A 14,017-nucleotide genomic window follows, 5' to 3' on the forward strand; every position below is an offset into this window, starting at 1 on the left:
TGACAGGACAGAAAGGAATTTGAATGTTACCGAGTTCTGAAGACGGTATGTAGAATAGTCAAGAGACGAGTGCGGGAGAAGTTATGAGGGCCAACATCACCGTCACCGTGTGACGAACACAGAACATCACCGTGAACTGGAAGGAACATCACCATGTGACTTTTCTATTGGCTCAATGAAACTTTTTTGAACGATTATAGACAAATGAAGCAATAAAATTGAAGATAACTTACATGTAAACTATGTACAATAGGCACAGGGGTTATAGGGGTTCGAACAGGGCCCATTCCTTCGAAGAACTGATATTCTGCTTTATCTGTACTAATTATCGTCCAGGCGGCTCCATCATTTATCATCTCTTTATTCGGCTCCTTTGGACATGGTGTTGCCTGGAAAATTAATACACAAATAAGCAAAAAGTCATGAAAAAAGTACCATTCGTAAGGTAACTACGACATTCTTTTTCGTAAAATAAGTCATTTTATCTTAAAGAAAACGGACAAAAAAAGAACAACTTGAAAAAGCACATTTTATCTTAAAATAATGGATGAAAAAAGGCTAAGCCTTAAAATAATACCCATTAAATCAATTAATAATTATGAATGAATAAAATTCAAATATATAAATAAAAATCGATAAATAAAATCCAATAAATAAATTTCGCTTTCACGACTAAAGTTCGTATCGGATATTTTCAAACTTCGGAGATAAACTGTAACTGTTAAAAAATATTTACTAATCTGTTTACGAAGGGAGAATCCGCAAGGGAATGTAGGTGTAATCATTCTTTCAATTTATTTGTAAACTACTTCCTGCCATATTTGTAAGTGTAGTTAACAAGTGACTTTTTTCTGTTTTTCAAAAGCCCCTTTTAGGAAAAGCTATGCTAACAAAAGTAAAACAAGATCTATTACTGATAAAACGACCACCACAAACCCAAATGAGCTGAATTCGCACTTTAGCGTCAATAAACAAAAAAAAGTAACAAAAAAAAATTAGAAAATGGTTAAAAAATTAAAAAAGAAGTTATGATCTTGCCATAACTTGTAATGCTTTGATAAGAGATCAGATTAAACGACAGATAACTAAACGCCAAAAAACAACTTTTCCGGAAATCTTAAAAAAAAACATTTAACTTCTCCCGTTTTGCCCTGGATATAGACATTTACAGATTCAATGGAATTTGCACAATCAAAAATTGTGAATTCTGTTCATTTCGATGAAATAGGGCAGAAACTTTTTTTGGAAATTCAGGAAATGACAGTTCCTAAAAACAATCAAGCATACCTGCTACAAAAACACTAAAAATCCACACAAAGGAAACATTATTTGAGCAATTTGGCAGCCTTAGGAGTTCCCTTTGGTACTGCCAGCGTTGACTCACAAGCTTGCCGATAAAAGAGAAGGGAAAATTCATTTCAATTTCATAGTCAAACCCAAGATTCACAACAGGTCTCCATAAGGGTTAGTTCCCTACGAGACTCCGCTAATAGGCCCTTTGTCTTTTTGGCAGTCAACCGACACTAAGCTCGCAAAACGAATTTTAAGTACCGCTTCCTCTTAAAAGAAATAAAACGGAAGGATTTTCCTACTAACAGGAACATATGTAAACAAAAATCTGGGGGTATATCGAGCATAGGAATTGTCATTTATCAAGAAACACAGATCCCCCCCCCCCCACCGCCAAACCTCTGCATTGTTTAAAAAAAAAAATTAATAAGGTAAAAAAATTACCTGGAACTGAATTATCCTTTCTTGAGAGAGACATAGGTACATTCTATCAGTGTCTTTCATATAAAAGGCACATTTGTGCAACTGGGAAACTGGGTCATCAGCATCTAAAACTGACATCTGTTTATCTACCTTCCGTATCACAAGTCGGGGTAGGGCCATGCCCGTTACACTACAGACTAGTTTCACCGTGGCACCGTAATGTATATAACCATCTTTCACTGTGAACTCTTCTGATTCTGATTCCATGTCATCTACTGGAATTAAATGATTTTTATACATTGATAAGTGAAAATGTGGCGGGTGCATAACTAAAATAATTGTAATTAAATGATTTTTATTCATTGATAAGTAGAAATGTGGCGGATGCATAACTAAAATAATTGGAATTAAATGATTTTTATTCGTTGACGAGTGGCAATGAGGCGGATACATAAATAAAATAATTGGAATTAAATGATTTTTGTTCATTGATAAGTAGAAATGTGGCGGATGCATAACTAAAATAATAGGAAATAAATGATTTTTATTCGCTGACGAGTGGCAATGTGGAGGATACATAAATAAAATAATTGAAATTAAATGATTTTTGTTCATTGATAAGTGGAAATATGGCGGATGCATAACTAAAATACTTGGAATTAAATGATTTTTATTCATTGATAAGTAGAAAATGAAATATGTCAGATGCATAACTAAAATAATTGGAATTAAATGATTTTTATTCGTTGACGAGTGGTAATGTGGCGGATACATAACTAAAATAATTGGAATTAAATGATTTTTGTTCATAGATAAGTAGAAATATGGCGAATGCATAACTAAAATAATTGGAACTAAATGATTTTTGTTCATTGATAAGTAGATATGTGGCGGATGCATAACTAAAATAATTGGAATTAAATGATTTTTATTCATTGATAAGTAGAAATATGGCGGATGCATAACTAAAATAATTGGAATTAAATGATTTTTATTCGTCGATAAGTTGAAATGTGGCGGAAGCATAACTAAAATAATTGGAATTAAATGATTTTTATTCGTCGATAAGTTGAAATGTGGCGGATGCATAACTAAAACAATTTGAATTAAATGATTTTTATTCATTTTTAAGTAGAAATGTGGCGGATGCATAACTAAAATAATTTGAATTAAATGATTTTTATTCATTGATAAGTAAAAATATGGCGGATGCATAACTAAAATAATTGGAAATAAATGATTTTTATTCGTTGACGAGTGGCAATGTGGAGGATACATAAATAAAATAATTGAAATTAAATGATTTTTGTTCATTGATAAGTGGAAATATGGCGGATGCATAACTAAAATACTTGGAATTAAATGATTTTTATTCGTTGACGAGTGGTAATGTGGCGGATACATAACTAAAATAATTGGAATTAAATGATTTTTGTTCATTGATAAGTAGAAATATGGCGGATGCATAACTAAAATAATTGGAATTACATGATTTTTGTTCATTGATAAGTAGAAATATGGCGGATGCATAACTAAAATAATTGGAATTAAATGATTTTTATTCATTGATAAGTAGAAATATGGCGGATGCATAACTAAAATAATTGGAATTAAATGATTTTTATTCGTCGATAAGTTGAAATGTGGCGGAAGCATAACTAAAATAATTTGAATTAAATGATTTTTATTCATTGATAAGTAGAAATGTGGCGGATGCATAACTAAAATAATTGGAATTAAATGATTTTTATTCGTCGATAAGTTGAAATGTGGCGGATGCATAACTAAAATAATTTGAGTTAAATGATTTTTGTTCATTCATAAGTGGAAATGTGGTGGATGCATAACTAGAATGATTAGCATTAAGAGATTTTTATTCGATAAGTGGAAACGTGGCGGATGTATAACTAAAATAAATGTCATATTAAAATCTGAACTAGTACCTCCAAAATGGATTCCCGACCACACAACTGATATAATTATATTTTATTCGATATACCGTCATTGTTTACGCCTACATTCGCGTCTGGTGTTTTAAAACATCTGAAATAATTCCCAAAAACCCCTTATTGAGCTGCATTCAAAGGGAGTATCACCAGTGCAATATGTGTTTGATCACCTTCAATTCTTCTGGTCTATATTATCCTACTGGCACTCCCTTTGAGAACAGCTTAGCAAACAATTTTTGGCCATTATTTCAGACGTATGATAATGTCAGATACATTCTTAAGGAGTATTGTTTTGAAAAGTTCATTAAAAAATAGTTCATTTAACCCCCTCTTTCTGAACTAGTCCCTCCATAATGAAATCCCACTCGCGCCTCTGTAGAGACATATTTATTTGAGACAGGTATAACTTACATCCCCTGGAGAAAGGACTGTAAGTTATGCAATGTTATTGGGAGATACAAAGAGATTTTTCGTGGGGTGGGGTAATTTCTGTGAGGTGGAGGCGAAGTTTGAGGATATATTTATTTGAGACATCATGACCTTTTCGCCCAAAGGCCGTATCTATATTTTTAAACTTTTTGAGCCGCATTCAAAGGGAGGATCATCAGGGAATATATACTTAATTGCAATTCGATTTTTCAGTCAACAATACCCTACTTATCATAGAGGTGGTTTTAGGAGAGGGACAGAGGGGGCATTTGCCCTGGGTGCAGAGATTTTAGGGGCACAAAATATTAAACAAATAATCCGACGGTTATAATCATTTTATAATTTCACAAATTTCGTTTTTATCAAAATAAAGTAGAGGGTATAGTTAATAAATGAAAATAATTAATAAATTATTAATTAATTGATAGAATAAAAATAAATCGAAAAATAAAGAATAAAGAAATAGTAATAATTAAAACAATAGAATTTGAATAATTAATAATAATTCAAAACTAGGAATAACAAAAAAAATTAGTAGATTATTAATTAATTAATTGTTAATTAACTAATAAATTGATAATAACTTCGTCAATAATCGAGAGTTTTGTTAAAATATGACCAGTAAATTCTGTGGGAGAGAGGCGGGGGGGGGGGGCTAATCAAGACTTTTCCCTGTGCGCAAGAGGGTTGCCAGAACCGCTACTGGCTGACTTTCCCTTTGAGAACAGCTTAGCGAAAAGTTTTTGTTTTCACCTTAAACATATGGTTATGTCAGATACCGCCTTTAGCCGAAACAGAGACAAATATGCATGACATAATTCAGACTGATTGTTTCTCAGTCTGCTTTCAATATCATAAGATATTGAAAGCAGCTGCGCCAGAAGTACTAGATTGATTTGTATGTCGGGACTTATTAGATTGGTTACCATCCCCAGGTCATTAGCCGAAACAGGAATAAAAAATTATTTAATAGATTATTAATTAATTAATAAATTGATAATAACTTCGTCAATAATCGAGTTTTGTTAAAATATGGCCTGTAAATTCTATGTGAGCGAGGCGGGGGGGGCTCATCAAGACTTTTCCCTGGGCGCAAGAGGGTTGCCGGAACCGCTACTGGCTGACTTTCCCTTTGAGAACAGCTTAGCGAACAGTTTTTGTTTTCACCTTAAACATATGGTTATGTCAGATACCGCCATTAGCCGAAACAGGAATAAATATGCATGACATAATTCAGACTGATTGTTTCTCAGTTATTGAAAGCATCTTATGAATGCCAAAGAGGGCAATTTACAAGGATTCCACTATCAATTAGCATGTCATCTTGGCGGAATAACCCATGTTGTGGGTGCACCAGTTTCGCACGCTCTTCTCCCATTTTTAAATTCAAGTCATTTTGTTTCAACAGTATCTAATTAAAATCACGAGCCTCTCAGTCAATGAATATTCTCACATGCTTGGTGGCAGTTCACACGGCTCTTTTACGCCGATTGACTTCCATATCGTGGGACGGTTTTCTGGCAAGGTTATATCCCGTAGTCAAAGCTTTTTTTTTCGATTACTATTTTTAGAAATCAGCCGTTTACCTGATAACACTAAACATTGTATGTCACATTGGCCCGCAGTTTTTGTTGTTTTGTTTTTTTTATATCGTGGGCCTGCTTTCTGGCAAGGTTATACCCCTAAGTTAATTTTTTCGTAAAAAATGAATATCCTTAGAATACCCACTTATCTGACAACACTGAACATTATATTCCACTTTGACCTGCAGTCGATTTTTTTTTTTTTTTTAATATTTTGGGAATTATTTCTGGCAAAATAATATCCTGTAGTCAAAAGTTTTTGCAAAAAAATTACTTTTTTTAGAAGTAAACCATTTATCTGACAACATTGAACATTGTATTTCAGATTGACCCGCCGTATAGTTTTTCATATTGTGGGCCTCCTTTCTGGCAAAGTAATATTCCGTAGCTAAATTTTCTTTTTGTAAAACAAATTACTATTTTTTTATTGTAAACCACTGAACACTGTATTTCACGTTGGCATGCCGTAGTGTTTTTTTCTTCATATCGTGTGACTTTTTTCTGGCAAAGTTATATCCTGTAGTCAAAATTTCCTTTTTATAGGAAAAATACCATTTTTAGAAGTATCACTTATTTGAAAACACTGAACACTGTATTTCAGAATAGACTGTTGTGGATTTTTCTTCTTTATACCGTGGGACTGTTTTCTGGCAAGGTTATATCCCGTAGTCACAATTTTTTGGCAAAACAACTACCATTTTTTAGAAGTAAACCACTTATTTGAAAACAATAATTACTCTATTCACATTGCCCTGCCGTCGTTTTTTTTTTTTTTTTTTTTTTTTTTTATGAACTAAACCAACTGTATCCATCCATTCAGAAAAGAAAAACCAGCCCCACTTTTATATTATCAAATGATATCTAGACTTGGATGAATATTCTTAGGTATATGATTGCTTCCACTTACTGAGCATTAAATTTTACATCGGGTTGCTGTGGTTTCTTCTTTTTTATAATTAAATCAACTTTTCACTGAACTGTGCTGAACTGAGTAATATCTAGTTGAAGAGGGACCTTAGTATTAGAGGATTATGCTTGAAATATAAACAGAAATGTTAAAATACCTAATAAATAAGATTAATAACCCAAAATTCATTTTTTCGCTGCATTTGTTTTTTTTTTTTTTTTACTAAATAACCTTTTTAGAGAACTGGATTGAACTTTCCTGAACTGAGTAATATCTAGTTGAATAGGGTCCATAGTTTTACAGAAAGCTTGAAATATAAGCAGAAATTTTAAAATACTTGATAAATAAGACCAATAGGCTACCCTAAAATTAGTTTTTGGGTTATGTTCGTTAATTTTTTTTTCTTACTAAATCGCTTTTTCATTGAACTGAAGTGAATTTTGCTAAGCTGAGCAATATCTAGTTGAAGAAGGACCTAAGTTTTACAGAAATATCCTTGGAATATAATCAGAAATTTTAAAATATCTGATAAATAAGATTAATACCCCAAAGTTAGTTTTTGCGCTGTGATATTTATTATTACTGCTTTACTAAGTTACCTTTTTAGTATCCATAAGGAAAGAAAAACGACCCTTATTTTTTTCTTATTAAATATTGTCTGGGCTTCAAAAAATATTGAAACTTACATGATAACTCTTGAAAAACAGCTATTTTCAGAAGTAAACTATTTATCTGACAACTGTTGTTTAATGCCCAATGGCTTACGTGTGTCGTAAAAAACTATTATGCTAGGTTTGTCTCCCCTACAATCTTAGCCTTCTTTCTTTTGTTATACGACGATTTTTAGAAATAAATTATATTTGTTGAAAGTTCCAACTCCCTCAATTTTCACTTGTTTCTTTTTATACCACAAGGAACATTCTTTCTCGACAACACTAATATCCTTCAAAAACATTTATTTAAAATCATCAAACGTAACGGGAACATATGGTAATGGGAACAAATTCTCCTCAGGGAAAACTAGAAAATTGCGGCATGAATTGCTTATTTGTACGTCTTCGGAACGACATTCTCAAGAAAAATTATCGGATTCCTCCCCGCTCGTTGACGGCACCTGTCTCCACCTACGCTTGATATATTATTGTACCTCTTTAAAAATTGAAAGTCATAAATGACAAAGAAAAGTATATAGAAAATATAAGGAATAATACAATTTTTTTTTTTAATTTAGAATTTTTGAGAGGCAACAAGCCTGAAGACTCCCTTCCCCTCAGTGGCGGTTCTGGCATCTTTTGGGCCCGGGGCGACATCTTGATTATCGCCTTTCCCCCTGTCTCCCACAAAATTTTCAGGCGAAATTTAACGAAATTATTTTAAATCTATTCATTAATTCATAACCTTTTTTTTCAAATTTACTATTTGAATTATTCAATTATTATTTTTAATTAGTTGATAGTTCATTAGTTATTTTCGTCTATTAACTGCATCCTGTACGTTATTTTAATAAAAATAAAATTACAAAAATTATAAACTGACTATAATCGTTATATTATTCATTTAACATTTTGCACCTATAAAGCTTCTGTCCCCGGGGCAAGTGACCCCTCTGACCCCCTCCCCTACAAAAAAAACCGCCTCTGTTTCCTTGAGCGTAAGCCTCACCTTGGATCTTCGTTTCTTTAAAAAAATGTTAATCTGTAAGGGCACCAGAGCACGGACACATGCTGTAATTTCTTCGCAGCTGTAATTCAAATTATTGATTTTTTTAATTATTGGAAACAATTTCCTGTGTACGTTTTTGCACCAGCGTTTTATGTATTCGAAGGGGGAGGGAATGTAGTAAGCAACGACTGATCGTTTTAGATAAGATTCAACATGATAGCATGAGATAAAAAAATCATGGAATACAAATTTAAATAGGAAAAATTCTTCAGATCTTGGTTATTTTTTTTTAAATCACAATTAATTTTACACCTGAGTGAATTTACTTTGCATTTTACCCCTATCAAGTAGCAATGAAGTGAGGACGCGAGAAAGTAAAATAAATATGTGCGATAATGACTCATCAGTCACACCAATCTTATAAAACAATACAAGAAATCATCATTCATAAAAGAAAAGAGAACACCTAATGACTGTAAATCAACAGAACTGAAATGGTTTCACTTTCAGTATAGTTTACAGAAATGATTACCCACAATTATTTTTGACAGCCATTAATTGTTTTTTCTTTTTGTTAATGCGCCTGATTTTTTTTCGAAATTTTTCGCAATATAATGGTTTATCTTTCCCAGACTTATCACAAAGTTCCGAATAATGATCAAAGTTAGACGAAAAAATAAGGTATCATCTGCTAATGCCTTACGCAAGTCATAATAGAACACAAGCAATAGAACCACGTAGCCACAAATTTATCTTCTAACGCCTTACACAGATCATAATAGAACACAATTTTTGACTTTGCCTAGAAAATTGCATCAAATAGGATTTACCAGAACCAATAATTTGAGAAATGATGGGAAGGAGAGGGGGAGGACGGAGGTCAGGGATGTAAATACGGAAGAAAATGATTAGGAAATATGACATAGATCTATTCTACATTATTCCCATAAAGTACCAATGACAAGCTTACACAGCCATATTATATATTTTGAAAAATCAGTAAAGTCAAGAGGCAATTTTAAACGAAATATATATCCGCATGCAATTATGCAGTTTTGGCAGTAGCGACAGTCAAAGTTAAAAAAAAAAAAAAAAAAAAAAAAAAAAAAAAAAAAAAAAAAAAAAAAAAAAAAAAAAGAGTGAAAAATCAGCGAAAAAGTAGCTAAAACACAAAAAACCTACAGCTTAAAAAGGTGTAGCTTTCCTTTGTCAGTGTAGTTATCTTTGAGATCTGACAGATTATTAATGTTTAAATTTTAACGGACAAAAAGCGTTGTCAAAAACTAATGTTTATGAAAAGGTAAATATAGAGGATGAGAATTTAATTGAAAAGACTGAAGAAATACTTTTTAAAAATTTTAATATTAAAATAAATGACAATGATAAAAAGTTCCCTTTCCTATATTGGACTGTAAAATTTCATAAGAATCCCCCTAAACCACGGTTTATTGCTGGAGCAGCTAAATGTCCAACCCGCATTGCTGCTACTGACCTCTCTTTAATTTTAAAGGAAATTGTAAATAAACTTAAAACCTATTGTTCTGGTATTAAAAAATTTTCGAATTTTAATCCATATTGGAGTGTTAATAATTCACTGCAGGTGATAGATTCTTTAACAATGGTTTCAGCTAAAAGAATTGAGTCTTTCGATTTTGCGACAATGTATACTAATTTATCACTTAATTTAGTGTTTGATAATTTAAAAACTGTTATAAAGAAATCTTTCCTCTTATCTAGTAAAAGGTTCTTAAAAATAGACAGTTATAATAAAAAAGCCATATGGACAAACTGCTTTAATACTACAGTTAACTTGAGATGTTACAGCTTGGATATGATTTTTGAGTTATTGGAATTTGTTTTATACAATACTTATATAAGATTTGGGGGTGATTTGTACAAGCAAATTATGGGAATTCCCATGGGGGGAATGCCAGCCCATTTATAGCTGACTTGTTTTTAAGTCAACTAGAATATAAATATATGATGGATAAGAATAATCCAATTAATTTAAAACATGCTTTGTCAAATAATAAAAGATATTTAGATGATATTTTGGTCTTAAATTGTAAGGATTTCATTGATATTTCTAAAAACATATATCCATCAGAGCTTATTCTTGAGCCTAGTCATGGCGCTGGTCATGAAGATCATTTCTTAGATTTAAATATTAATATTTGTGATAATAATAAATTAAGTTTTAAAATGTATAATAAAACGGATGATTTTGATTTTGAAGTGATTAGTTTCCCATTCCCTGAAAGTAATATACACTCAAATATCACATATTCAGCGTTTTTCTCACAGTTACTTCGTTATGCAAGGATTTGTAGTAATTATATTGATTTTAAAAATAGATGTAAAATCTTAAGCCAAAAATTGATATCAAGAGGTTTTTCTGCAAATAAATTAACTTGGCAATTTAAAAAATTTAGTTTTCATTATAACGAACTTTTAAATAAATATCAAAAGAATTATCTAGAAATACTTAAAGAAATTTTTAACTAATTTCGGAGGTTCGAGAAATGTTGTCACAGCGCCATTTATTTTGAATTGTGTTTCTAATTGAGCGGATTTTTAAAAAATTAGCCACATGGTAAAGATGAATTCTATAATTGTTTAGTTCATTCAGGTTTTTTGCAATGTGTTAATATTTGTGATTTGGTAAAATTTATAATATTTAGTTTACTTATTGTTGCTAAAGGGAGGGATATATTAACAAGATAAGCTTGTTTTGGTTTTACTTGGTTGTTTTACATTTGCTGGTTTTTTTTTCATGGGCATGTATTTTGGGGGTGATACCTGACGCGGGGATGCCATGGATATTCTGTGGTAGCCACAACACTGTGCTGGGTAGAGAATTTAGAGTGGCGAAACCCTAAATAGGCCAGTATATTCTCCTGATGAGCCCTTATGTTGGGTGTTGCCTCTGAATTATTTGTCTATATTATTTTTTCTATTGTTTGGTAAATGACGACTTATACTTATTGACGACATGACTGCCTGTCCATGGATTATTCTTTATGGTTGATTGTGTGTGGCTATGCTGTTTGACCTATGTGATTGTATGGATGAGTAGGGTTAAGGCCTCATTCAAGTGCTGGTCTATATTAATCACTAATTTAGGAAAACAGTCTTCCTTTTCTCCTTCTGTCTTTTTTTTTTTTTTTTTTTTTTTTTTTTTTTTGTGCTGTAGCATTGGTGATTTCTCTTTTCATGATATATATATATATATATATATATATATATATATATATATATATATATATATATATATATATATATATATCTTGAATTCACGGTGGCTCCAACTCTGAGTGATGAGCTTCATGTGAGTGCACTTTCACGTTCGCTGTGCTGCAGGGCTAACTTACTCATTCTTAAGTTCGGGAGTTGCTACCCTTCTGTAAGATGCTTTCTTTTCAGAGCTTACTGCACTCCGTTGTACGGTCTAGCTTTTGTACAATCTCTGTCTGTTAGGTGTGAGAATTCTCTTCGGGTTCTTTATAACAATTCTTTACAGTGGCTTCTTAATCTTCCTTTGAATTGTAGGGCATCTGGAATGTTTGTTGGTGGCGGCCTCCCATCTTTTCCTGAGCTGCGTAGAAAATCTTCTCTTTCTATCTAGACAAGGATACTAGCTTCCGATAATCACCTCATTTTGGTGCTTTCTGAGCCGCTTTTTCGCCTCTCTGCCACTTTGGCTGACTTGGTCAAGTGTGATTTACACACAACAATTTTGACATGCTTAAATATATTATTGTCATTTGAATGACCATTTTTTTTTATTTATATATATATATTTTTTGCTGATTGTTTTTTGTGTGTTATTGATTTATCTGTTTTGTTCTATTTTTTTTTCGTTTTTTGTAAATGGCCCTAGTTGGTTTTAAGTATAATAAATAAATATATATGTATATATACACATATATATATATATATATTATATATATATATATATATATATATATATATATATATATATATATATATATATATATATATATATATATATATATATATATATATATATATATATATATATATACCTTTTTTGCTTTGATTCAGGCATAGAATAAGGGTATTTCAGAATTGTCTATTAATAGTCTATATATATATATGGTAACCATAAAATATACATAAGCATAAAAGACCAAAATCTGCTAAATGTCAACATTCACGGGTAAATGTGCAAAATTCCTTTTTCTCTGCTTTGGTTCAATCAGTTTTGCCAGTCAGATTTGTCAGTCTTATGCAAATTTTGAATCTTTTTTTTTTTTTTTTTTTAGATTAAAAATATGGTGAAAAGGACTAATAAAAAACTTTATTTTCAAGCAAGTTTAGATCACTCTCTAAGAAAAAGTGTAGGTAATGTCATAATTCTCGTCCTTTCTAAAGTATCTTGTCCTTTCAATGCAAGTAACAGGCTTATCACAAACTCGCCATGTCTCAGAAGTAATACAAATTTTAACATAAAGCACAAAAATTATGACTCTTAAACAAAAAACGAGGGAACGAAATTATGACTCTTAAACAAAAAACGAGGGAAAAAACGAGGGCAAGAAGGAGAAACTTAAATCCACTGAAAAAAAGCAATAATAGAAAACCCTGAATACCCGAAACCACAAAACCAAGATAATTACCAGGATACTTACAAAGACAATACTTACTACTTACTTTAGATGAGGTACCGGTTTTTGGGGTACGATAATAAAAAATCTGAAAAACAAATTTAATAGGCGGCTCCCACTGCTTTTGGTGGGTAGGGGTGGAGAAATTCTCTGAGTTTTTTTTTTCTTATGCTTCAGGTAGGTGAAAAAAGGTAAAAATAAAAACTAATAATTAATTTTATTTATAATATTTAATAAATATCAAAAAATATATCTAAACAAAAGTTTTAAACTTAATATTAAAAAACAACTAACTACTAAAAATATAAAAAAATGGACTTACATAAATGTATTGTAAAGGCTCCCCATTGAGTTGAGCTGGCATGAAAATTATTGTTTTCAACGTGAAGATACCTAGTTGAGACTGTTTGAGATCGTAATCGATTAAACAAGGCAACCTTTGTCCCACTCGCAATACATACTGCAAAAAAAGAAGAAAAAATATACAGATTAATGCAAAAACATTTAAAAATTTGCAATTTTTGATAAATTAGTGTTGATTTTTTTCACTTTAATAATTTAATTTAAATAAAATTAGATCTATTCAATCAGAATTTGAGATCTATTCAATCAGAATCAATTTGAGTTAGAAAATTAAAAGAATGAAAAAGATTTTAAAAAAATTAAAAATTATAGAAAAAACACGAGTCAATATTTTATACTAATGAAAAATATCGACCGAAAATACATTTTATACAATAAATAACGTTACTGCAATACTATCATATATCTTTTTTGCTTTTTAAATCCATTTGAACATTAGATCTATTCAATCAGAATCAATTTGAGTTAGAAAATTAAAAGAATGAAAAAGATTTTAAAAAAATTAAAAATTATAGAAAAAACACGAGTCAATATTTTATACTAATGAAAAATATCGACCGAAAATACATTTTATACAATAAATAACGTTACTGCAATACTATCATATATCTTTTTTGCTTTTTAAATCCATTTGAACGTGAAGTTATTAATATGACTTTTTTTTCATTATTGAGGCTCTAAGGTGCAGCTGAAGAGTGCACGTCCTGCCCATGACCCACCAAAATATTGCCATGCCCCCTCGGTGGGGCATGCTCCCTACTTTGGGAATCACGGGTTTAGAGT

The 14,017-nt window shown here is 31.2% G+C and overlaps 1 protein-coding gene across 8 annotated transcripts in view; it reads right to left on the bottom strand.

The window, feature by feature from the left end:
• LOC136035251 (recombining binding protein suppressor of hairless-like) overlaps positions 1–14,017 on the bottom strand; it is a 134,802-nt gene that overhangs the window by 12,743 nt on the left and 108,042 nt on the right. For all 8 annotated transcript variants that reach the window (XM_065716917.1, XM_065716915.1, XM_065716914.1 and 5 more), the window contains 3 exons: positions 13,194–13,331; positions 1,735–1,988; positions 234–389 (listed from right to left, as the gene is read on the bottom strand). In XM_065716917.1, the coding sequence (XP_065572989.1) occupies positions 234–389; positions 1,735–1,988; positions 13,194–13,331 (548 nt within the window). The remainder of the gene's footprint in view (positions 1–233; positions 390–1,734; positions 1,989–13,193; positions 13,332–14,017) is intronic.

Source organism: Artemia franciscana, chromosome 14 (genome assembly GCF_032884065.1).
Source record: "Artemia franciscana chromosome 14, ASM3288406v1, whole genome shotgun sequence".
Classification (NCBI taxonomy): domain Eukaryota; kingdom Metazoa; phylum Arthropoda; class Branchiopoda; order Anostraca; family Artemiidae; genus Artemia; species Artemia franciscana.